The 26,834-nt window shown below is 47.5% G+C and overlaps 1 protein-coding gene across 2 annotated transcripts in view; it reads left to right on the forward strand.

Moving 5' to 3' along the window:
- Positions 1–4,417: 4,417 nt before the first annotated feature.
- LOC1281611 (bumetanide-sensitive sodium-(potassium)-chloride cotransporter) overlaps positions 4,418–26,834 on the forward strand; it is a 28,647-nt gene continuing 6,230 nt past the window's right edge. For both annotated transcript variants that reach the window (XM_061643172.1, XM_321556.4), the window contains exons 1-3: positions 4,418–4,591; positions 24,235–24,773; positions 25,396–25,510. In XM_061643172.1, the coding sequence (XP_061499156.1) occupies positions 24,388–24,773; positions 25,396–25,510 (501 nt within the window). In that variant the 5' untranslated portion in view covers positions 4,418–4,591; positions 24,235–24,387. The remainder of the gene's footprint in view (positions 4,592–24,234; positions 24,774–25,395; positions 25,511–26,834) is intronic.

The following is a 26,834-nucleotide window of genomic DNA, read 5'->3' on the forward strand; positions in this document are numbered from 1 at the left end:
CAAGTAGCAACCAGCACAGTTCGTTGCCTACTACAACGCTTGTTATGAGTTTTCTGTGTGTGTGTGTGTGTGTGTGTGTGTGTGTGTGTGTGTGTGTGTGTGTGTGTGTGTGTGTGTGTGTGTGTGTGTGTGTATGTGTGTGTTTACTGTCATGTTTCCATCGCAGCATGCTGGATTTGAGATGGAGTATGCATGCAACCGTTCTTGTTTGGAAGTTGTTGTCGAAGATGTTGAAGACTGTTGTGTGTTTTGTTCGGAATTAGTCAAACAGACCAGCAGACCGCCTGGTGCGCGCACAGGTTAATACTACGTACAAGTGTTTCCAATTTCGTGCCACTCCAATTGCTCGGGGTTTCGGCATTCAGCTTCCCTTTGAACGACTTGCAAAACCGTGGCAGATGGGCGCTTACCGTTTCCCGAGTTCTGCGCCGAATGTTGTTTCTATTTCGGTACAACATCAAAGGGCACAAGCAAGAATGAATTTAATTTTCAACATTGAATTACAACCATTTACGGGTAAGACCTGTCGAACGCTTGCCGTGGAGTGGCTTTTATTTTGGTCTTTTGCTGTTTCTTGTAAAATCCATTTTTAATCCTCCATTCCAGCAACAGGAGCCTACACATTGAATCACCCTCTCGGTTGGCACACGAAACAACTCTCCAAAGTATTGAATCTTATTTAGGGGTTTGTTTTTTGCTTCCAACTCATCGTCTCATTTGGGATTAATTACGTAAGACAGACCTTCCCATCAAAACGTTACTAGCGGTTTAGGGAAGACATTGAAACCACCTGCCTGTATGGGTCCCACATCCCCCATCAAGAGAGCAGTTAACCCCCGGTTCTGACGTCACATAGGCAGCATATGGGAGCATATTGACTTCACGTGCCTTGGTGACCTGACCGAACGGAGCAGTGCGTGTCAGTATTGAGTTTCGCATGTCGCGCACATCGCACCCACCACCATCACCACCCACAGCCGTCACAGTGAAATTTATTACAATTCCCTTGTAACGAAGAGCGGAGGCACTCCACAGCGTTGGTAGAAGGTTCATGGTTTTGCGAAAGCAAAAAAAGGCTGCTAATTAATCATCATCAGGAGAAAAAAGACGAGGTATGTTGGGCTGTTTCACCCAACACACACACGCACAGAATTAGGACTGTAACCGCATAGATCCCTCAGCATCATCTCCGTTGCTTGGTGTGGCAAGCCAACACCACCATTGCTCACCAGCACATGTGATGATGACCCATCCATCCAGCCGGTCGAATCGATTTTCTGCCCATCCCAAGGACCCCCAAGCGGCTCTGAGAGTCAATGAAGTCACGTGCCTGGTCCGTCGCTGTCGTTGTGCTTTGGCGCCGGGTGGGGGATACAGCCGGTTGCGTTTTGGTCTCACGTGAAGCCTTTCGAGAATGGTAGCCAGCTGGCAAATCGAGAATAAGAATGATGTAACACCGGGCCGTCGTTCGTCGAGGGCTTGCCAAGCACGTCTGACTGTGCTCACAGACGGCGAAGAAGGAACCGAAGCGTGAAAATGCTGTGTGATGCATTTTTTACACCGAGTGCACTTTTAATAGTTTCGTTGACCGTGAAATGGCGAACGGTGGCGCGGACACGATAGGATGAAAGCAAAGCATAAATCACCCAACCGGTTTGCTGATTGATGTTGTGCTTTCGGGGTGAGCATTGCATTAAATTTGATTTTGCTCCATGCGGCGCTGCTTTAAACTTTTACCCGTAGATAATGCTATGCAGGGAGCGATAGGTTGTTTTCTTTTTAGGATTGTTTATAAAGCATAATGTTCGAGGAACAGAGAAGACCCCACCCAAAGAAAGAAGATGAAATTGAATTCATATCGTGGTGCGTTTCAAACAAGGATGGCATAATTCGGTTCGAATATTATGGCTAAAACGGCCGATAAACAAACAAGTTTGGGAAGGATACCGTGGCAGAATGCTTAGCACAAAAGAAGCCCTTTTTGAGTGGGAAGCGCAAAGCGAAAGCAAAAGCTTCATGGAACTTGGCTTCGATTCAACGCCCACAGAAGTAACGATGCCGTTCTTCTACTTGGAACAACCTCGGAATGCGTACCCAGTACGCAAGCACGTGTCCAGGATCGGATATGTATTGGGTAAGTATACGTTTATATTGTTTGCGCAAACCCTACGGAATCCGCCCAGTCGCCGCAGCACGACGTTGCATAAACAAAACGCCTAAAGTTATGCAACTGTCATGGCAAAACTAGCGCTTTTAGATAGTGGCTATTATTTGCTTAGCTTCTTCTACACATAATGCAATTTTAAGATCATTTGTTCTTCGTTTGCACATGACGAATGTAACCATAATTGAAGGTTATGAACAGTGTTGTTAATTGTCGACATTTTTTTATGATATTCACAGCAAGCGGGTGTCAAAATCATTTTTTGATCATGATATTCATGGTTACCATGACACGACTTTCCAAAAGCGACAATCATTTGTGCATTAACAATCAATGCTTTTGCGATGACATGATTGCAAAAAATGTAGAATGAATGTCATTTGACATTTTTCATGAGACGCCAGAATTGCTTAATCGTGCATTTACCGATACTTAGCCATTAGACCACTTGATATTTTCACTCAGTGAATCAGGAAAATGGTGTTCTCTTACAGGAGTATAGAAATTCACGCGAAAACACGAAAAAAGGACCCATTTTCGATGAAGATTTAGTTCACTTGAGGTACGGCAAAATCAAAAAGTCAAATGATTGTAGCAGAAAAAATATCATCGTGTCAAATGATATTTTTTTCCGTGATTGTCGAATGAATGCGTGGATCTAGAATGCGATTCTTCAAAAAGTATCATTTTGTAAAATTTTATGTCGACGACTATCACCGTTCGCAACACTGGTTATGAAATACCTTTCGTATTACTCATAGCGAATTTCCAGCAATGGCGAAACAGTAAGTATTAAATCCGAGCCATTCCGTCACCAACCGCTGGCCGTCTTGAGATGGTGCATTATTATTGTATGTCATGTAAATTTATAAATAATAAAAATTTATAAGTAATAAAAAGCACGGGAAACAAAAGATAAGCGACACTGCTCATACAGCCGGTAGCACTCCATCTTCTGTGGTCGTGTGTCGCTTACTGCTAAAGGGGGCATATATGCTGCCAAATGGCAAAGCCGTGTTAAAACGGGCCGCTGCCAAAATCGGTTCCAGTTCGTTGATATTCTCCCGGCAGGTTCGCCAACGGTGATCGATTCGGTCGGCGCACTTGGCTGATCACGATTCATTGAACCTGGGACTCTCTTTCTCTCTCTCTCTTTCTCTCTCTCTCTGCCCTGGCCCGCTGCATGTTTATTTTATCGCGGCTTTAAATTTTGTTTACCACCACTCACCAGTGACATCACAATTAATTATTCTCTAACACTCGTTACCGCCGTCGCACGTGCTACGGGGCGGCTCGTTCGATCGAATGAATGAGGGGCTGAGGCTCCGATTGAGACGATTAGATGAATCAATTTACATACAATCATCATTGCCTGATTGCTTGCCCCCGTGTGCTAGACATTAGACAGAACCGAGCCGAGCGACCGAGCTGCAGCGCACACCAGAAGCGTTTCTTCTCAAGCGTGAGAGCTCATCCGTCAGTTTGGATTAATTATCGCATGACAAGATCGCTTCGCACGTGCTTCCGATGTTATGCTCTTGCCTGGCGGAACCGTTGCCGAGGCACAGGATAAAGGGGTTAGTGTGCATTTGGGGTCTGGCGACCGACCGACGCCAGGATCCGGAAGTGCGCGCGGAACACTCTGCGCAAACTTCAGTGTGTAAGGCAACGCAGACCGGGCATGGTGTTAGTGCCGCGCTCTAGAAAACGCAAAGGTTTTTTTTAGTGTGTGCTTATGCGTGATTTTGAAAATATGAACTGACAAAACGTCAACTCGGTAACGCAATCAACGGTCACTTCTTTCCCCGTATCGCAGCAGGCGCAGGGAAATCTATTGTTCTTGTTCATTCCTGTTCCGTGTGTGCGTGTTTCTATTGTTTAGTGTGTGTTTTCTACCATATTTTTTTGTTGTGGTGTTAGTTGGCAAGGACACAGGGGGAATTCCATTCGCTGGGTACCAAACCGGGTTCTGCAGTGTTGGAACATGGAAATGCAAAAAATAAAGGAAGGGCTAAAATGATTCCTTTGCAATAGCGCCGGAATATCTGCATGCGTTGCGCGTTGTAAACAAAATGCAAGAGAGTGTGAGAGAAAGAGAGCGCGCGCGCGCCCGCTCGCGACCGGTAAAGGGGCGAGCGAAAGAGTTGAGCGATTGCTGGAACGAGAGAGAGAGAGAGCGCGCGCGCGCTTGCTGGAAGAGAACATTCGGCGAACCGATTACGAGAGTGAGAGAAGCACCAGCCGCGTTGAGTGCGCGTTTGACTTTGCACGCGTATAAAACTGCTGTTGCGCGAAATCGGCGGCTTTTGTTCGAGCGTGTCCCTCGTCAGTGCGGTTTGGCGACGGTTTGGTGTCCCGTTTTTCGACGTGCGGACGTGCCTCAATTCAACAAGCAAAAAAAAAGGCCAGTGAAGCCGGATCGCGCAGGTTAGTTTTGCGGTGGTAAATTGAGCGTGACCGGACAGCGATGCGCGACAGTGATCCGTCCGCCGGCGTGGTGGCAAATCGTGGCCAATAGTTTGGCGTCAAAGTTGTGCTATCGCAATCGAAACAAAAAAATACCGGCGAAACCGGGGATTAGTCAGTAAGAATGTAAACTCGTCATCGGACACTCTTTCTCGAGTGTGTGTGTCATCAAGTGCAAGGGTGATTACACAGCGCGCGATGTTCCCTGATAATGCGTGTTCTCTGGCAGGAAGAAATCTCGGTTCTGTCCCTTGCCCAGTAAAGATGTGCATGTGTGTGTGTGTGCTTGTGTTTGTGTGTGTTGTTTTCCCTTCTTTTTAAACTCGAACAAACGGAACATTCGGACCCATCGTTCCTTCCCCGCTCATTCCACCGAGCCAGTTTATGAATGAAGTGAAGTCCAAGCGAAGAAGAAACGGGTTTCTGCCACGGTTCAAGGCAGCGCCGGCCGGTTGAGTGGACTTTGGGTTTGAGAGTTCGAATCGAAGCTCGAACAACGTGCCGATGGCCACGCGGGAACGGACGGGAAGCGAGAGAATTGGCCGGGCAGAGTCGCGCAGTCAGTGCAGAAGGTTTCTTTTTTATTGCATTGCGCAAACTGTGTCTGTGTGTGCGTGTGTATGTGATGGTGAAAGTTTCGGGTCCGAATCGAAGGTTCAAGTTCGCCCAAAGTGTCCTACAGAGGAGTCATCGAAATGCAAGAAAAACTGATCGCCGCTGAAAAGGAAACCCTCAGTGTGTGTGTGTGTCTTTCCGTTTGTCTGAGCCGTTTTTGTTTCGGTTGTTTGTCACACGCGCCCAAACTACCCTTTGCCGAAGTGGCTACCGGTTTCCGGTTGGCTCCCCTCCCCCTTCCGTTGCAGTGTTGCTTCCGGGATGTTGTATGGGTTTTTTTTGTTCTGCTTGCGCTTGCACGGTCCCATTTCGGCCCAACTGTTATGTTGTTTTTTTGTTTTTTTGCCCGTTTGTTTCCCTTTTGACAACTCCCATGGTTTCCTTTGATGTATTTTTTTTTGCTTCGTTGTTGCTCCACGAGCCTTCTCCCGGACCTGGCAACCAAGAGTAGTCACTCCAGAAGAATGTACCTTATTATTTTTTTGCGTTAACAACACTGCGTACAAATCGGATATGAGTTTTGCGATCGAAGAAGCCGGAGACACGGGCCACGAAAACACAAACACCAATGGCAAAGAATCCATACGACAAGCGAGAACATGAGTCACGCGAATGTTTGGGAAAGACCTAAAATTGGAACACAACATTCGGCAAAGCAAAGGGGGTCACAAGAGCGTGTGAGCGTGTGTGGACCATGTGGGGGAGCGGGAACATTCTTGTAATACGAACCGGCGATTAAACCCATCATCAGCGGGCGTGTGCAATCATCTGTGAAGGTTCCATTTCCGCCCGGCTCTCATAGAGGGGGGCGCGCACCCAGCAGAGGTTCTTCCCGCGGCAAAGAATGGCGCCAAAAACTGTCGCACATGGCATCGCAGCGGACAGGTGGTGGTGGTGCGGCTGTTAATCCACAGTGTGTGTGTGTGTGTGTGGCGTTTTAAAAATTTGAAGAAGTTACACACGCGCGTGTGTCGGTTGGCCACGACCTCTAACGCCAGAACAGTGGGACAGCGGAAACAGCATAAACCACATGCCGGGAGTGTATGTTAGTGACTGGAAAGAACTGTGTTAAAGAACGAACGGACGTGTGTGTGTGTGTGTGTGTGTGTGTTGGGCAATCCCTTTCGGTGTTTCGAGTGTTTGGCCGGCGTGAGTGCGTGTGTGTTTGATGTTGATGTGGTGTTTTTTTCTGTGTCTTTCACGACAGACAGATCTTTTTAAACGGTCTTGCTTTATTTCCCATTTGACCCTTTCGGGTACTTGACGGGGGGTTTTTTTTTATTGGAACGAGGTATAATTGTTGGAATTCGATTTTTTCTCCTCCCTTACCGTATGTGCTACGAGTGTGTATCGCCGTTTTCTTTTATTTATTTCGTTTTTTTTTGTGTGCGTGTGGATGTTGTGAGATGTTTTCATTCCTTTCGGCGGATGTTACAAGTGTTTGTTTGGTGTCTTTTTTGTTTGTTGCTCTTTCCTTTCTCTATATTCAGTGCGAAACTTTATTCGCCAAACCTCGGGCGATTAGCATCGAACAACACACACACACACACACACACGCACAGAGACTGCAGTGAATTGTATGCTGTGTAGCATAATATTGACACAGTTTGTATTACTCGCTCGCGCGCGCACCACTACCACGTGGGGGAGGGGAGGGTAGGGGGTGGTTGGGTGGTGTGTTGAATCCCTTTCTTCTGTGTGGAGCAACAAACAAATAGTCGCGCACACACCAAAAACTTCTCCCCACATTTCATGTAAGTTTTATGCTTTTTGCTGACCGATTTCATCCGAATCATAATGATGCAGGCCTTTTGTGCAGAAAGCTTTCTTTTTCGTGCACAAAACAAACACAACCTTTGAGGTCATGTTTGTCCCGGGCCCCATTCCCCATTCGCCGAAGAAGATAAATAACGCCTATCGGCCCCAAGCGGACCGCAGCGGCCGTTGGCGCCCTTCCACTGTACAATGACGTCAGAGAGCGAAACGCAAGGTTCGTTGCTGTCTAGGGTAGAGGCTGATTTGGGAGGCTTTTTTCCCGAAAATATGACTACCAAGAAAAGATCACAATAAACCCCAATTCCTTCTCAAAGGGATGTGTTTGGGATGGATTGCTTTCCCTTTTGAAATCAATTCTGCGTAGTTATTTGCCCACTTGCGCATCTCGAAGCGTGTGTCCCATCTCGTTTTTCAACGTAGTTCTCATGCTTCGTTCTAGCTAAGCTTTGGAAAAAGTATGTAACGTTTCATGCTACTTTATCGCTTCAAGTACGATAGCTCGATCGAGCCGATTCTCTACCGTGGGTGGCATACTGCAAACAAACTGGCACCGTACAATGTATTTGAATGGCCTCACCAGACGTTACACACAACGGGCACATGATGGGGGCAACAACGCCGATCCGGGGGCCATGCGGTGTTTATGTCAACGTGCTTAGAACTACACATTTGCACAATGCATACCTTCTTGATCGGCTTGATGGCACCCCCCCCACATCACCTGCCCCAGAGTGGGGGCCTTTTGGGCAGCAAAGGGAGGGGAACCGGGAGGGAGCTTACGTCAGTTCTCTCTGTTCAATTGTCATCTGTGGCCGCTCGATTGTTAGTACAGTTTTATGAGCTCCACATGCCCGTCTTCTACCGGTAATGCTCTTCTCCCCGCAATCATCGATTTACACTTACAGCGGCGAGTGCAATAATTGTTGAAATGATGTGCCCTCCGCGACTTATAAATAGCGTTTTAAGTTGATATGGCCGCAGTAGTACGAGGGAACGAAGAGCAGATGGGTGGGGTATTAATCGCAAATAATGAGCCGCTAATGCTTCCTCCACCACAACTATCCGCTGGAAGCACTAACACTGGCCCCCGTGGCTGAAGCATTGCACATTAACCTTTTGTTGCGGCGGCGGCTGGGTGATAAAAAACGGCGGGGTTTGAAATTAAAAGCAGTTTCGATGGCATTTTCGATTGCAGGCAAAGTTTGATGTCGTTCGAGGTTAATATCTGCTTCTGCTGTGCAGTGAGATATGTCGCAAAATGTCGTAAAACTATAACACCATAATGAAGCGTTTGTTGCATTGGTGTGGCTCATTAGATGCATTGGTAGGGGAAGCAAATTGAAGGGAGCTCCTTATTTTTAGTTTTGGAGTCTGTAAAAAAAAGGTCAACCTTACTTGCCTTTAATGCTCTTTCGCTTCAAACGAGACCGCAAACGAGAAACCGCACTCGTTTCTCCCGCTTGTCACTAATTAGCGTAATGAAATTCAAACTGTCTCCGTAATGACTGTTTGGAGTTTGCTGTTTTATTGTTTAAATGTTGTAAGCGAAACGAACGACAATGTTGCTGTATCAACTCTTTAATGATGTGTTTTTTTTAAAGAACAGAACAACAGTCCATCCAGCAGGGGTTTTGTTGTGCTCCAAAAACGGGGTGGAACGCACTTGCTGCGGCAAGATCAAACCTTTGCTAAGATTGTGACCAAAGGTTCTTCAAGGCAAACAGCAACCCTCCAGAGCACACCGAACGTTTAGTTCGACCGAACCCTCTTGTCCTCTTGCGTAAGGTTTGGGTCGTAAGATTAATCTATTTTAAATTGACATGTCCTCTTGACGCTTGCTCGCTATCCTTGTTTAATTCCTTGCTCGGCAGAGATTGGCCCGATGTATGTGTGTGAATGTCTGTGTTGATTAAATCTTTAACCCTGATGTTTCATCTCAGAACGTTTCGTGTCCTGAGGTCGATTAAGACACCGTAAGGGCCACCAGCTCTCACTTCCTCATGGTATCAATTCCCAGCACGAATACAAAACCTCCCGTTCAGGCAAAACCTTCGTGGTTCCGTGGTTCACCCCATTCGTGGACAGTTCAGAAGTCATGCAATTGACTGACTGTGTGCGTGTGTGCGTTTGCCCTGCCGTGTGCACAGGGAGACGTGAGCACCTAATCGAGCACTAGACACGCGCCCGCGCCCTGCCCAACGATAAACGGCCTGTTTGGCCAAAGACAAAACTACGGCACGTTTCCTTCGTGTAGCGCACTTAATTCGACCCGAGGGTGACGATGACCGGGTTGCTGCTGCTGCCGGTTGTCTCAGCCTGTTCGTCCGGTCGGCAGTGGGGTCTATTCGCGCGCTGGCCAAACCACACCACACCACGAGAAAGGAAATTATCAATAAACGTAAATAAACCGGCCATACCTTGCGGTGGGTTGCGGTAAGAGAGATCGCTCCAAACGATCGCCGCCCCTTGTGCGCTTGTGTCTTACCGAACCCCGGGGTCCGTGTAAATAGGGAGCTGGTGATCTCCTCGTCCTCGGTCACCGTTTGCCGGTCCCCATGTTAAGCTGATAACGCTGAAGGCGGGCTAGAACATTAGCATTTTGGAGAGAGAGGTTGGTGAGATGTCGATGTGCTTCTGGGATGTAGGTCGTCACCACCAATACGCCGATGTCGGAGGGCGAAGGAAATTTGAGGCGAAAAGTGAAACACAAACATCCTAAGAAGGGGAGGACCTAATGGTTACGAAACACGGCCAAACAATGTCAAGAGCGAAAGTCACCTAAGCGGGCAAGTTTGTGTGCTTCAGTGTGGAGCTATCGTAGATCTCGTGTACTGATCCGCTTCCGATTTGTGACTAATGTTAGGCCCTTTTAAACCACTGAACCTCCTGAGGGGGTCTGAGCAAAACCGGTGCAACCGGAGGAAGTGGAAGTTAAATTCTTTCGCCCCTGCAAGCTCGGCAGCAAAATCGCAAACTAGCCGACAAACACCGGATGGTGGATGGATTGAGGGAGAATTTGAAATTTAAATTTTCGTCTAACCAACTTAATGAACGGTGGCGACGCGCGCCCGCGTTTTGGTGTGTTTGACGGGAGCGGCCACGAAGATGCCGCGAGGTTGGTTGGGACAAGGCACGGGAAAGGTAAAAGAACGGTCTAGTTTAGCCTTCGGGCGGCGGTTGATTTGATTTTTTGTTTCTCTTTAGTTTTGGTGAAGGGGGAGGGCCCCGCAGGGGTGATTCGCTGGTCGGATTTATGATTATGAACAAGAAATCCATTTATTGTTGGGGAGATAGCCAAGAGCCGGCAGGGAAAATGAATGCCCAGTGGGTGCCCCGTGCTGAAGACATGGCAGGAGTGCAGGCATTAAACTTTTCCTGGAATGCCGTGTCTACACCGGCGCTAAACGTGCTAAAGTATGCGATTAGGAGCAAATTATTTCCTAAAGAAATTCAAAGCTTCGCAGGGAGCTGTGAGAGAGCGTTGGACATGGCGGCACGGTGGTGGCACGGCTATTAGCTGTCTATTAATTAGAGTTTATTGGATTACCAAAATGCTTACCATCCATCCCCCCCAAAATCTGACAGCGGTAGCCTGTGAAACGTCGGAAATGATACGCCATTCAGCGGTTAAAATCCAATCAGGGGTGTAAAACTTTTCCAACCAATCGAACCGATTATGGAAAACGGGGTTTAAAGTGTCCCACTTTGGCAATTAATCGCGAGCTCTTTAATTGCCTTAACAACCGGACCATAACTGTAAAGCGATCGATAGCGCCCGATAATCCGGTATCACCCTTTGACACAGTCCGCGCTACTGGCCGCGCATGGATGGCGAAACTGGCGCCATTAGCATGGTTCGTTTCCTTGTGCCCAATTCGCGTTAGATTGCAATTGCGTTTGCCTAGAAGGACGTCGCCAAAGTTTATCATCATCATCATCATCATCCACCAGAGCTCACCTCTAAGGGACTAAGGGGCTCGTTGTACCTGCGGCATTTGAGGCTGATTGAGCCGCAGCTTGTGTTTGTCTCGTTTGTCGATAAATCGTACCCCTTTTCGCGAACCTCCGGCACAGAAGGGGGGGGGGGGGGGAAGGGGGATTCGAACGCACGATCGTTGGCAATAGAAGGTGAGGGTTTGCCATTTATGGGCTTTACGCGAGCGCGCGTGAGAGCACCAAGAACGTAAATAATGATGAATGACTGGGGACGTGAATTTGCTTGCCGATATTGTAAACCATTTATTAAACATTGCCGTTTGCGCCGGATGTTGTTAGTGTTTGTTGACGATGCAATTGGGTTGGTTTCGACTTTTCAGCGAGTGTCAAACAAACAACGCACAAACGGCATATTACTCAACCTTGTCCAAACAACAAACGCGGATCAACACCGCGTACCATCCAAGTCAGGCCTCCCAGGACCAGGACTCCAAACGGTTTGGAAGGTACACACTGCTTCTATGCAAACGGTTCATGGTTGGGGGGCGGCGAAAAAGCGCTTAGTGGCAGGTCCAAATAAAAAAAAAAAAACTTTTTTGATCTGCACACGGATGAGGATATGTGTTTGGACCAACATGCACAAACATCAGGCTCAAATGGTGTGTGAGCGCGCAATTTCATCGCCACAGGCCAAACACACTGCAGAAAACATTCAGTTGTTGTTGGGGCGTGAGTGTTACGCGGGGCGACGGGTCCGTATGCTTGTTCATGTTGCCCTTTTTTTGTTTATTTCGTTTGTAAACTGTGCGCTTTTTTGTGCTCCGAAATCAACCGTTATCCTCCTGGTACGGTATGGGGTTATAAAATGGGCAACCTATCATGTGCACACATACACGTTTTCTCCCTTGGCAGTATCGAGTTGATGACTGTGAGAACCTAAAAGCACTCCCCAGGTTCGGTGGTTCTCGGAACGAAATACAACATGCACACAGAGTTTCATGTGTCACCGAGAGCACACGAACGAATGTTAGAAGGTTCACATATCGGGTCAAGCAAAAAAGACTAGTCCGTATGAAAAGGAGAGCTTTGATTGGATTGAGAAGTAATGTTTCAAACTAAACAGTTCAATACTTTCAACTAATTCAATACACTTTACAAATAAATACTGACGACGACACGCCAGAGGAGATTTCCCGTAAACTTCTACATTAATTCGGGAAGCAATCAAACACACACTGATAGTGCTGAGATTTGAACCAATGACTTATCCGTCACCAAATCCTCACCGTATCGACTGCTCCATTCGAGGCAGGCGCTGGAAGCACACTTAAAATTCGTTCTGTATCCTCCTCACCAAGCGCTCTCGGTTGTCAATAATTTCGCACCAACCATCACTGTCGTCTGCTGTCTACGGGTCAACCATATGGAAGAAACGTTGCAAAAGCCTTATCGAGCAGGCAGGTTGGCACCAACAAACACAGCAACAGGTAGTTTATTTCGCAACCTGTAACGGCAGCAAATCGGTCAGTCAGCCAGCCACCCAGCTGACGGGGTTCGTTTCGATTAAACGTTGAACGACGGGACACGGGCTTGGCATATAAAGATGGGTCAGCTTGTGCCCCTGTTGGTCGATGGTAGCAAGTGTGTGCACTGTGGTGATACCTGAGCGGATGGCACTTGGACGTATGGATGCAAATAAAATGCAAACCCGGTACGATATGCCCTTCCTCCCATCGTACTGGGAGAGATGGGGTTGGGCCAGTATTTAATCAACATGTTATTGCTGGAAAGAGCAGACGGAAGACGGGTCTTATCGACCGGAAGAAACCGAGAAAAGGGAGGGGGGGAGTATTATGTTGACAGACTCAGGCCTTTTCCTCTCTTCACGTGGCACATAAATAATGGATGAGTGTGTGTGTGTGTGTGTGTGTGTAGTTTGTTTGAATTTAATCGGTGGTGAGCAAAAAGAAATAACAACGCCTCTCCTGTGTGTGTACCTTAGGACGAGGCGAGTGAAGATGCGACAAACATACACATAAACACACACACACCCATACCCCCTTGCTTGTGTGATGGATGGACTGCTCCGATGCTTCACGACGATGCTTGATAGTTTCGCGGAGATGATAACGACCGGCGACGGTAAACATTATCGCAACAACGGATAGTGGCCGCCAAGCATCGTTTGCTGCTGCTGCTGCTGCTGCCGGAGCGACCGCGCACTATCAGCTCGTTTACAATCAATTTCTTCTGAATCGGTTCTCCGGTGTGTACGGCTACGATGACGACGAAGATGATGATGATGATGATGCGGTCAATCCTGCCAGGGGCTGGCACACAACGGTTGCATCCATGGCGAGCGAGCGATGCACCGTGACCTTGGAAACATTTATGCAGTTGCGCTGGATGGGAAGGATGGTTTCCGATGTAACACGACGGAGTGTTGTGTATCGTTTGTCGTTACAGCTTCATTCCCAGCATTTGTATTTGTTTACCTTTGGCAGAGCGTTCCTTAGGTGGCAACCAGAGCCAGGTCAGGTGAGCGGACAGTTATTGTTGTGCAAGGTTTCTGCCAAATTTGTAACTGTTTTGCTAAGTCGCTCACTGACGTTGTTGTTTGCGGTAAGGATGTAAAGATTATCTCCGTGAAGGAAAGATTTGCAGTATTGTCCTTTTTTCAACAAAATATGTGATTGTAAAAAATGAGAGATTTATATCAAAACGAGATTACCAATATCGCCGGAAAGCACGCAGAGACTAAAAAATCTGTGCCAACAGTTTTGCATGCTACTGCCGTTTCATTCATGCTTTTGTTTGGAGAATAAAAATCTGCATACTGGCCAAAATGGACTGGCCGTGGGTCGAGAATGTGGGGAAAAAACAATTCGCCGGGGATAATAGGCACTTCAAACGCGCTCAACCGTGGAAGATTTAGGCGGCGTGGGTACTAGTCGGAAGCGGAAACGCGCACTGTGCGCTGCGCCGTGTTGCGTAAAGCTGAAAAGCTCACCAACGCAGCCGAGAATTCTGGTAGCAAATATTTCCCATACCGGAAAATATGCAGCACAATACAGGCACACGACACACGTCCATCCCCGTATCTGCAAGGTTCATTGATGTCAACAAGGCAGCATTACAAAACGTCGGGAGGCACAAGCGCCGAGGGCCGGGAGGGAGCCAATTAAAGGTGAACAACAGATGGTGCCGTACTTGATACCAGCTCTCGGGTGTGTTTCTATGGGTGAAACTCGGTAAAAATCGGCCAATTCAACAGGCCCATCCGGCCGACCGACCTGTACATTGGGCTAGCTGCTTTTAATGAACGGACATCCAATTATTCGCGTACATGGATATTTGCGTAATAAAGCGGCGTGAGCTTTACTATTTTGCACCTCTCTCTGACCTCTGTCAATTGATACCGTTTTGCGGGTTTCAGTTGTTGTTTTTTCTGTACACTTTGGCTGATATTTGGCTTTCACAATGTTATGGAAAGGTTTTTGGAGTGGAGTTCACTAAAATTCCTCACTCAGTACGGCGCATGCAATTAATTAGTGCAGCATCACAGTGAAGCAGCAATCCGCCATTAATTTCCATTCGCTCGGTCGTATCGCTTTTAATCAATGAATATGTCCCGCGCGCGTTTGGCACGTGACAATGGGAGGCGGCCTTCCGGTGGAAGCGCCAATAGGGATTATTCAATGTGTCAATGGTGGGACACGGTCAGACGGTGGGACAGTTGGTGTGGCATAGAAAAATTGCTTTTTAAATCACGTACGTAATTCGTTAAATAAACGAACATATATGGTTAAGAAGGTCGCCTTTATCCATCGAAAGGTTTCATCAGGGTTGTTTGACACTGTCAGTAGTCTTCTTCTTCTATTTGACGTAACGTCCTAACGCGGACATGCCGGTCTATACAGGCGGCTTTCAAGACTTAATTCATTGCCACGTAGCCGGATAGTCAATCCTTTCTACGGGGGGACGGGTCCGTTCTGGGCTTGAACCCATGACGGGCATGTTATTGAGTCGTTCGAGTAGACGACCGTACCACGGGACCGCCACTGTCAGTAGTAGAGAAGATAATTCAACATTCTTGACCTTTTTGGAATAATTTCATGTTGAAAACGTACCAATGCTTAGCATTTACTTTCAGTTGCTAAAACAACACTATGAGAGACAGTTCGCTCTTTAGTTGATTCTGGATGTGCTATTAAATGCATTGTTTTTTTCTTGTTCATTCCACTGTTTGCTTCCAGCGTTCATTTCGCCAATCTGCATCTGCTCAATCTTCGGTGCCGCTTGTTTTGCTATTGCTAGTTCGCTGTTGGCCTTGCCTTGCGCCTGTGTGTAGCGTTCTGTGTGCCGCAGCAAAGCAAGGCAAAAATGGGTACAGAGCAGCGAATCTACGAGATGATGGTAATTTGCCTTCGCGATGGGATTGGGTTGCTTGCTGTGCACACCGATGAGCATAAATTGCATATTGATTGTTAACGAGCCAGTAAAGGGAAGCTGGACCAGGGGAAAAGAACACAGGACGTAGTTGGGGATTTACTGCTTTCCTGCCCAGCTTCTGCTTCGTGTTTCGTACCCGGGCCAAGGCCGAGGATGAAATATTAATTACAAATCTTTCTTCCCCTTGTGCACCTCGTGGTGTTCCTGAAAGGGTTTATGCAATTTACCCGGGCGAAGGAAGCATCATGTTGGTGCTCCATAGGTACCTTGTGCTCGACCAGCACAGCAACAGGTTAGGGAAAGGATAGCGCGTTAAAGTTGGTACACGTTTACAGCGCGCAAAGCTGTTGCTGTTTTCAAGTGTCCTTGTAGTCGTTGGCTAATGAGAGGCGGATGCTGCTAAAAGGGAGATTTGTTGAGTTTGTGCCATTTTTCAGTAATATCTTAAAGGAAGAAGCATCAGAGAATGAGCTGTTGTTGGGTGTAGCATATATGTGTATGTAAGAGGATCTCTCTTTCAAGGAATTAGCAGCCCCAAGTGTTGAGAACGAATTTATCCAATTAATGGCGTGCAATCTTACAACGAAGTTTATGTACATAAAATCGTCCTACAGTGTAAGCACTATAGGTTGAGCATTCACCAATGCGCGCGATGTTATAACATCCATCTATGCATAAACGGTTAAGTCACTGTAATTACTAAACGATTCCTACAAAAACAACCCATCAAAGTGACATTAGTCATCGGGATGTGGCTGACTGAGCGCAGGACCTTTATCATGCTCTTATCGTAACTACGCAAAAAAGCTATCCTTGTAAATTATGTACACGCTTTAACCGTTTCTTTAAGCGCAACGGCACTGAAATTACTTCTACAGCCGGGGTACTGTTTGTGTTGCGCTGACAGGAAAACCTATTAAGAACCTTGAAACAACAGTTCGGCGAAATTCAATGTTCGGGAATTTTTTGGCGAACATCCTTGGTACTAGGAATCGTAAGCACAACAACACCGCCCTTCGCTGCCAGCAACGCCCGACAGGGGTCCCATGTGATCCGTTTAGCCCCAAAAAAGGGGCTAATGTTTGGAAGATTGCTTTCTTCCAGTGAACAAGCTGTTTCGTTGCTTGTTTTTCACCACTCGTGTGTCGTATTGGGACGCGTACTCTGGTTTGTAGCTGTTGGGGAGGAACTTTTTCTGGAACCTCGGCAGCAGGTGATTTAGTTCGGTCGGAAAAGGCGCTCGTCATTGTCTTCCTTTCGAAACCATCCCCCCCTGCCCATTGTGGTGAGGGTGCCAACCGATCGAGCTAGTTCGGCGGAGTTTAAGCTCCCTTCAGCTCCGGTTGATTAAATGCATCGCCATAAATCATAGCTTCGCCGGGTGGAGTGAGAGAACGCTCGCGGAGTCTGGGCGCACCTGAAACACGCCGTCAACGTGTGTCTCTTGACACGGTGGGGCCCCGGTGCCATTGCCGGGTGACTTTGTAACTTTCCCGACCGATGGGGGAGGGTTGTTCAGAGGTAAGGAGTTTGGTCGTAAATCAGGTCAACCCGTTAGTCATTTTAATCGCTTGCGAAGGGGTTAGGCGGTGGGGAGTAAATTTGCATGCAGAAAAATTGACACCGCGGTGACACGCGGTGGACGGACAGCCAGCCAGCCAGCCAGCTAGCTTGCCGAACGGAGGTTAACGCACTGCCATGGTGGATAGTGAAGGTCGCGCCGAGACACGTGGGTCTCCACGGGTTCAGTTTTGGGTAATGTCATCCGTTATGGACATGTCTTGAGTCGATCGATCGGCATGTCTAAAGTTATGGTAATGGGATCGTAATGAGTTTTTTTTGTGTTGGGGCCGTCATGGAACTGGCTGTGGGCGGGTGTGAACATGGTGCGATTTAGGCCGGGTTAGCTGTTTGTTGGGGTCATACAGAAGGGATATTTTATTTTATTATTTTTTAAGTTTTCATTGTATAATAGCACCACTTTATGATACATTTATCATATACTCTGCCTTCGGGGAGTCGATGTGTTTGTCGATAAATTTGTCGGCTTTGTTGCATTACAAATTTGTAAACTATCTTACAGAGTTTTCCAGAAGTTCTCATAGCTGTGGGACACTTTATTAACTTTTTCTTGGGTGATATGAACTTCATGTAATGGGAATTGGACTCTACAGCACCCTTGTTGGGCCAATGCAATAGGAATATCCAAGGAGCCAGTCCAAAAAGGGTGCCATAGAGTCAAATTTCCAACTTATGAAGTTCACTTCCAATAGGAAAGATTCAAGGAAATATCCCACTAGTATGAGAACCCCTGGAAAACCCTGTATTGTTTACTTTGGAACAGAAGAGTTTTGCTGTAAATATTTTGATTGAAATTTGTTAAACCAGTATAACACGAAAGAATATAAACACTCTATTGTCCCTGCGAAGTCATCGCGTTTTGAATGTAATTGCCTTCACGACGTAAACTACCTGCACTAGGGGTGTACCCCACATTGTTAAATATTTATTATTTACGATGCATTTTATCTTATTGAGCAATTATTAGCATACAGCGAGGCACCAATCACGGCATCAAAAAGGGGCTCGTTTATTATGGATCGCCACTTGTAAACATTTAAGTGGCTGCGTACACTAATTTATATGCTTTTATAGCCCAACCTAATCAATAACCATCGGCGGCCAGTTGGTGTGCCCCCCTCCCTCTCGAGTCGGGGGGTAAGTGCGTCGATCAATTGTCGTCTTGTTGAGCGAGAAACAAGAGTTCAGAGCAAACATTTGATTAACTTGTTAACGTGCACCACCATCACCACCTAATCCGTCCCGACAATGCCCGTTAGTAGCCGCCTGTGCGACGTGTGAACATTGTGCGCTGAGTTGTGTCTTGTGTTTTTCGTCCTGTTTGGTGGCAGCAAGACCTAGCAAAGCTTTCATGAACGACCAACTAACCAGTGTCGTTTCGTCTGGCACCGTCGCACCGTACGGTGGGAGTGCATTAATTAGAGCTCAAGATGCCGTCTTGGTGCGTGCGTCGACATACGCGGAGCGACAAGTAGGGGGGTAAGCGCCGTGGTAAAAGGTGATCTGGCGCACATGGTGAACCAGTTCTCTGCTCGGAGAGTTTTTGGGAAGGAAGGTAGCACGAGAAGTCAACTTGGAGGCTTGCATAATTACACGCAAGCTTGCTGTGTTGCTTGTGTACGACTGAGGCTGACCGTAGACGACGGGGCTGATAAGGTTTTTGAGGTGTACGGTCGAAAACTCTCGGCCACCACCACCCGGCGACCATGTGTGCATAATCGAGCCGGATTTTAAGTTGCTCGACTCAGCCGCCAAGGGGAGTTGGAACTAGTTCGCTGCTCGATATAGTCATAAACTGCATTGTAAGAGGGCACTAGCAGTAGTCACCCCAAAACCCTACCTTGGGCTAACCTTGACCAAGAGAAATATCCACCGCGCGAGGAGTGTTTGGCTGGAACAGAGTGCCTTGTTGGGGTTGGTGGCGATGCACTCGAGTGGTGGACCCGTTCGCAAACACGGTGCGTAAATACTCAGGGCAAACGGGCAACACTAACAGCACCCTCTCCCCCGCCCCGCGACAAAGGTCACTGTGTGTGCAGCGGTCTTGTGTTGTCTCGGGCGCTCTCTAAATGCTTCGAATGTACACCCAACCACCCATCCAGCGGTGGAAGACTGCAGTTTGCTCGAGCATGGAGAAAAACATAGATTTTCCATTTACTTGCAACCACAGAGCTGTGTTGGCGGGGGGAATGAAGTTATTTTCTGCTATCTTGATAGTAGTGCAGCAGCACAAATTTGAAGCCTTCCGGAGTGCATTTTATTTTTACAAAAGCAAATTTACTTTGAAGTTCGACAACATGCAATTAGTAGTAGTCTTTGAATTTAGAATGGTTTTAGAAGGCGCAGTCGTTCGAACTTCCGTGTAAATGTAATTAAAATTGCATTTATTTCCGGAAGAGCACTATTTCCAGATGAATAGAAAAAAACAATGCAGTATGGTGGTGGTGGTAGAGAAGAAGAGAAGATGGGTTATTTATTTTTGTGTAAGCGTTTACACGTTGCAAGTCAAGATCAGTTTAAACTTGGAAAAAGGCGTAGATATTCGTTGCAATCGAGAGTTGAACTCAGCGCTTGTGTGTTGTTGTCTGTTACACTTACCATGTACACTATGAGGGACGCTTCGTCTAGGGTTGCTTATTTCCAATATAATGTTTACGTTATATCTCTGTCACTTGTTTTAATTCACTGTTCCAATCCATTTCTTCGATTGATAAGAGGTCACATTGGCAGAACGGGATGTATAAGCAGCGCCAGCATAATTTCGAAACTGTGCTGGTGAAACAAACGGTGAAACAAACCATTATCGCATCGTCATTTTGCATGCGTTATGACAATTGTTACATGCGTGTAAATTATTTCCCACCCTGCTCGCTAGCAATTGACGACTGTTTTTGTGGTATGCAATCCAATGCATTCCGCATTATTTCACACCGGCAGCTGCTGTGTTGTGTGAGGGCGCGAGGGAAATGAGAGGGCCTGTTATCAATATTTCCCCTTTGCCCGGCTCATTAACCCGATAGGTTGGGGAGGCATCATAGGGAGCAGCATTATCTGTTAGGTCAACATTTGTTTTACGTTTAATTACCGTACCTTGGGCGCGACCGCAGACCGCCCCGTGCATCGGTCCCGTGGTGCACGAAATGTTTCACATGCAAATTGGCGTGTGCGTGGCTTAGAAGCTCTCCACGCTGACGGCTGACCGTTTGTGTTTTGCAAACGCAGTTTTTAATTTTATTATTTTACTGGCGTGTGTATGCTGCCTACCAGCATAATATAAATAAATGTTGCGCAAACATGCTTGCGCGGAGGGAGAAAGAGAGGAGTTAAAATGGGCACATCAACCTGTGGCACAATCACACTGCATTCGTGGTGAAAGTTGGCAGTTGGCAAAGAGGAGGAAAAAAAGCGAACACACAAATTGAAATAAATTCCAATTTATGTTTCATCGCCACCGAAACCCGAACCGAAACGATCGATTGTGCATATTGATGCGCGCGCTGTAAGTTGAATACACTCTTTCGCTACACAATTTTAAAGCATAAATATTCGCTTTTGCGCGAAATGTGAATAATCATGACTCTCTCTCCCTCCCTCTCTCCGTTTCATGTTGCATTGCGCGAAGTAAAAGGACAACAAGGACGTGTTCGGCGTTGCGTCCGATTAGAAATTAGCAGCCATTCGCACCGCGCTGTTGTGCCCTAATCAGCGGGTCCTTTCGGGTGTCATTAAGCATCCTCAACTTTCCGAGCACGTGTCGGCAAGTCGAGCTTTGTGGCGGCCGTAGACCCGGGTGACACCGGTCAGAGTTTGTCACCCACTACCTGGGGGGGGGAAGGTGGGGAAGACTGTTGCCTACCACCATGCTGCCAGGATACAAAACGAATTCACTTTCAACGCTGTGCTGGGATTTTGTGTTGTTGTAGCTTCTGTATCATTTCCTTCGTTTTCGTATCATATTTTTCGACACAAAGTGAGGTCTGGTCCCAAAAAAAAGGTCTCAAGAGAGCGATGCAAAGCTTCCGAGGTGAAGACAGTGCCGAAATCTTGTGCATACAAATGTGGCCGAGGGCGACCGCGGGGCGTGTGTGTACCCCTCCCCCTATCGGGAAGAAGGTTGGCGTCAGTGTCCTGAATGTTAATTCGGCACCGAGCAGCTCCCCGAGCTGTTGCTGCTGGCCGGGGTTTGAAGCTTTTCCGTGCCATGCGCCATGCGGCGGGACAAAAACGGCTCACATAAAGACAGACAAATAGCGAAAGTACGCACGCGTTTTGTGTGTCGATGGGGGCTGCACTACCAGACAAGCGGACAGACCGATTACACAACGTTTTGTGCCAAACCTCGGAATATGGTGCAACACATTTTTCCGATTCAATTTAAAATTTAATCATTGCCGGCGTGTACCGGTTGCGTGACGATCGGTCAATGCGTAAAACTATGCGAGAACAGGGGGAATGAAATGCAAAAAAAAAACATACATTCACACACAGACAAGTACTTACATAGCCCGGATTACTGGAATTCATTCATTCGTCTATCAAGGTTTCGTTGAGGTCCGCGAACGTGTGTGGGCTCAGATCAAACGTTCCTTTTATTTAAATGGATAGCAGAGATTTGCTTAATCAATTGCGTTTCAGTTTTTGCAGGACATCTGATCCTTGATGTAGGGATACTCGGTTTGGGGGGTTGTCGTTTGGTGCTAAACGAACACTAAACCCCACAGGCATCACACAAAGCACCGGTAAATTCACCGGAAAAGAAAGGCATTTTATTCTACATCCAAACGATCAAACTCTTGCAGTGGAGAAACGGAATCATTCACTCGCATTGTGCTGTTGCATCGCTCGTGGCCGCTTCGTGACTATCTGCTAATTGTTCGACACATGCCTACGGTATAGAGTGAGATACGTGCGTACGATTTATGTGGAACGCTTGCTGAGATAAGCACCACTGCTGATGCCCGCCTAGCCCAGTCGGCACCAGTTCGATGCAGCTTACGCCTGCGGTTGATTGATTGGACCGGGATGACGTTTAATGCAAATGTGTATAATGCAAAGCGCCCAAAAATGGAGGCGCCTGTCACACCTTGATTGCATTGTGTAAATTTGACGCCTCATGGGCGCCATGGGCGGGCGGGTCTACAACCCTAGCAGCAGGAAGGCGAATGTTTTGGTGTATTGAAATCGATGCTAAAACGGGCTAAAAGTACTCCACAATGGTTCGAAATTTGTCTATTAATTATAGAACACTGCTCCAAAGGTTCCTAAAACTCTAAAAAAAAAAGCCTTAAAAAGTGTTCCTTATCCGTTGATGTGAAATGTTCGTAAATTTCGTACCTCAATCCACACAATTCTTCCTGATAACTGTGCGAGGCTTCGCGGTCAGGACAAACACAACCCTCGTAAATTCGTCCCCACAAGCCTAGGTAGTGGTATCCTTTGTTTCATTGGGTTGAGTTACACCGGCCAGAATATCCTTTTCGGACGCTGTTTGGCACACATACACGTAGCGATCGTATCTCGGATTCGATACCTCGAGCGTCAAACATCAATTCGTCTGTTCCCAGGTGGAACAGAAGGTTCGATGCAGGTGGTGGTGATGGAGAAACTTGTGTAGGATGGTTTGGAACAAGCAATTCGGGATTGTCACAGCACCGAGATACACCAGGATATTCTGTTTCCAGGTGTATGCACAGTGGTTACGCGCTTAATGGTTAAACAAAGTCACAGTGTGGAAATAGAGTGCCGCCAGCCCAGGCACAAAACCGACCAAATCGGTTCGGGTGTGTGTGTGTGGGACATTATTAGCATTATTTGGGTGGGTGGAGAGTGGGAAATCAATTCCCTTTCCCTTAACCGACAAGCAGCCATTAAAATTAATTGAAAAATCTCTTCGCACCGGCACACCGGTGCCGTCGGTGGAGATTCCGTTGGTTGTGTGGTTTCGATAATGAGCGAAGTTTGCCGTCCTGAAAAGGATCCTTCGATGATTGTTTTACCTTTCGTTGTGGAGGTATATTTCGACGTTTCGAACCTCTGACGGCAGAGGGACGGGGTGTAGCTGGGATGGTGCAGAATAAAGGGTGAATGAACCACCGTTGAAGTGTGTTGAAGTGTCCTATATGTCTCTGGAGAACAGACACACACATAGGACATACCCGTTCGTAGCAAATGCCGGTGGCAGCAATGTTTGCTGACGGTGAGGTGGACATGTGGACAGCTTGCTGTCTACAATGTGAGAATGGTCGGGCTAGTGCTATCAATCATTTTTGTAACAGTCCTCAATAAGGTATCCAAACCGAAGCGGCGTTACATTGTTATGTGAAGAGAGCGAGATAGATAGAGAGAGTGTGTGTCCTTAGTGTCCTTGTAGGAAGTAGTCGGAAATGCCCACCCGATGCTGGGATACTAAACTGTGTGCACAGACCTATATCAACGTGAATGGCATTCTGACCACCAAATGTGGACAGTATTGGTCAGCGTAACAGAGGTTCTCCGTGTACGTGTGAATTCACTAACACACAGTCCGTGATGTTTTAATCGCCTTTAGGATCTCCCCATGACTCTCCGTGCGCTTCTCGCCTCAGAGGTTACTCTCCTTTTTTTCGGGGGTTTCAGGATTCAGCAGAAGGACGTCAGCTGTGATGTGATTGATTGGCTATAGGACAGACTGTGCTGTTCGACGCGGGGCACAAATAGGCTTATTTCAGTGGAGGCGTTGAACGTGTTCTGACGTGTGCCGTTGTGTTTGCCAAGCCGATTCCCAGTACTTCCGGTCACGCAATCTGTACCGAAGGCGCCGAAAATAACACGCCCTCATACAGATTTTCCGTTTGTTCCGAAAAAAGTATGGAGAATTGAACGCTTTCTGTCTGCGAATGAGGAAGAGCATTCACTTTGTACGATAAATATAGCTTTCTTCGCGTAATGGATGATCCTTAAGAGATGCTTTAGATGTGGGTTTGTGCGAGACGTTAAAGTACAATGTTATCTTTGTTTATAGCAATTCTACTGGGCAGAGGAAAAGCAACGAAATACAATAAAAATAAGCTTTTTTTTCATCAGTACCCCAATTTATCTTTTATTGAGAGAAGAGAACATCCCGAAAACATAATCCCACACCGACAGACACTTTTTGCGCTCCGGCTGATTGTGTTTCAGAAGTCAAAGTCTTATTCATTGCTTTATTTTGATGTTGTTTTTTACCTTCTCTCTCTTTCTCTTTCTCTCTCTCTCTTTTTCTGCAGCCTCTTTGGACCGATCCGACCAGCCGCGCGCGATAAATAATCTTCGCCCAGTTCGCCCTTCTGCATCTTGGCGATAAAAGAAGGGGAACAAAACTCATCAACCACAACCTTCGGCTGTTCGATATCCATTCCAGAAGGGCCCATTCACACAGCATGACAGATCCAAAGGGTGGCGGTGGTGGCGGCGGCGGTGCTGCAAATGACGTGGAAATGAATGCCCTGCCGCGCAATCAGTCAGTGAACCGGTTCCAGGTTAACCTTGTCAATCATGACGATCCGGCCGGGCATGGCACGGGCAACGGTACGGCCCCCGAGCCGGTCACCGAGGACGACCTGTTCCCGGAGGAGATGGTCAAGCGGCGAACCTCCCGGCTGCAGTCGCTGCGCAGCAGCTTCCGCACCGACCGGGACCGGGATCCGGAGCAGCCGCGGCAGCGCAAACCCTCGACGCGCTTCAACGTCGAGGGGGGCGAATCGGACTCGAACGACGACGAGGAGGATAATCTGATCGACGAGAATCGATACGCCCGTAGCTTCCGGTAAGTATGTGTGTGTGTGTGTGTGTGCGTGATTTGAGTGGCGACTTCTTGGTTTTTTTGCTGGTGTTGTTGCGGGATTAAAATGTGGGATTTTAGCTGGAAATCATTCCCTTACGGAATGAGTGACACGGTTCACTTGCATTCGGAGTATGCTGCTGGCTCCAGGGTAACACATGCGGCCTCACCTCATGGCAAAGGATACCCGACCCCAGTAAACGTGGGTTAAGCATCCAATGAAGCGATATGGCGCCTGCGTGGAGTTACCCCTTCCAGTTCTGTGGAAGTAGACAGCCCGAAACAGATCCGCCGTTGAAGAGACGTTGAAGATGGTTCGGAACGAGATTGATTATACTTCACCCCAAGGTAGCTCGAAAACGACTTATGCTTATGATTTAGACCATCGACATCGGCCAAAAGCACGTACACAGCTAAATAAGGGCTGCGTTCGCGGAATCAAATAATGGTGGGGAGCCTTTTTCCTTTCCCGCATTGCAGACAGCCAGAAGAAGCTGTTTACAATTTCGTTGAATAAATTATGCGATTTCCTTCGTAGCGTATTCGGTATCTAACTTTGGTTGTTTCGGACCACTTCTGGCCCTCTTCTTCCTTCGCCCTTTTACAGACACTTTACCCGGGAAGCACTGCCACGGATGGACAACTATCGCAACATCCTGTCGTTCCAGGGCAACCAGAGACCGACGCTGGACGAGCTGCACGACGCCTCCATCACCAACAAGGTAGGCCGTACCGTCAACAATGGGAAATGATGCCATTTTCTCACAAGTAAAAGTGTTCCAAAACCACAGCCGGTTTGCGCTTTGGGTGGGGCCCACGCCCACGCGTCCGCCGCGCATCGGAATTGATTAATTTATTTAATCTAACCGACCCTGCGGGTCAAACTCTCTGGTTAATTGATCAAATGGATTCGTTTAGTGCCATTACTCTCCGACCCTTCTTCGTGGACGGTGGCGCCCTGTGTAGGAGGGGGGAGTTCCACTAGCTGGGTGCGACAAGGGCGTTTAATGTGCCTTTTCGCGCATCACAGTAATGTATGTGTGTGTGTGTGTGTTTGAAGGACAGCAAGAAGAGAGGATACTGAAGGTTAATTAAAACAGACTTCTGCGCGCGGCTGTACGTGCGGTGTGTGTGTGTTGCGCGCGGAACAACCCTTCGCGTGTCTCCAATCGCGTGTGCCCAATGCGAGAGGTTTCCAATTAATACCAATCAAATGATAGTACTTGATTGGACTTCTGGCCAGTGTGTTCGCGTGTGCGCTGCGTGCTCCGATACCGCAGTTCGCAAATGGAATGCGCATTTTTGCACGGCGATGAATGGGCTTTTGGTTTTATTCTGGCGACTCCATAAAAATTGTATTATAAAGGTAAAGGTATTACATTTTGATATAGTGAAAAGCGTCACATCACACCATGAGGGGAAGCATGCAGTTGATGCTACATTTATAGCGCAGTGAGCTAAAATTAAATCGGATATAGTAGGAAAGTTGCAGCTGTGAAGAGCACCGCAACCAATGCAGGTGCCACGTTTCGCGCCTGCAAGGTATGCAATCCGCGCGCGCGAGGAATTTAATTTCGCCCCATACAGTGTACAGGTATCGGTTTTAATTGAACTTTTACAACCCCTGCGGGCACCGCAACGGGTTCTCGGGAAAAGGGGGTTGGGGGAGGGGGGAAGGACCATTTCTTGGTAACATTTACACCTGTCCCTGGTGTGCTTGTGCGCCGTGTTGCTATGGTTGGTTGGGTAGTAAAGTGTAACGGAAACGAAAAGAAGGAGTACGTGCTTCGTTTCGGTCGTTCTGCTTGCCCCCCTCCCCCATTTTCCCCGAACGCGCATCTTGAAAGATGCTTGGATAAGCTTTCCTTTTCAGTTTCCCTTCCGGCGCAAAATTGAATCGAGACAGCGAGTTTTGCGGCGCTCGGACTATCGGATAGCACTCGAGATGGATAGAACTGTGACGGCAATGACCGGGGTTTTCCCCGCTGTATCCGAGAACGGTCAATTACTGGGACCCAATCAATAGTCCTTATTGTGTTAGGGATA

This window comes from Anopheles gambiae, chromosome 2, assembly GCF_943734735.2.
Source record: "Anopheles gambiae chromosome 2, idAnoGambNW_F1_1, whole genome shotgun sequence".
In the NCBI taxonomy this organism is placed as follows: domain Eukaryota; kingdom Metazoa; phylum Arthropoda; class Insecta; order Diptera; family Culicidae; genus Anopheles; species Anopheles gambiae.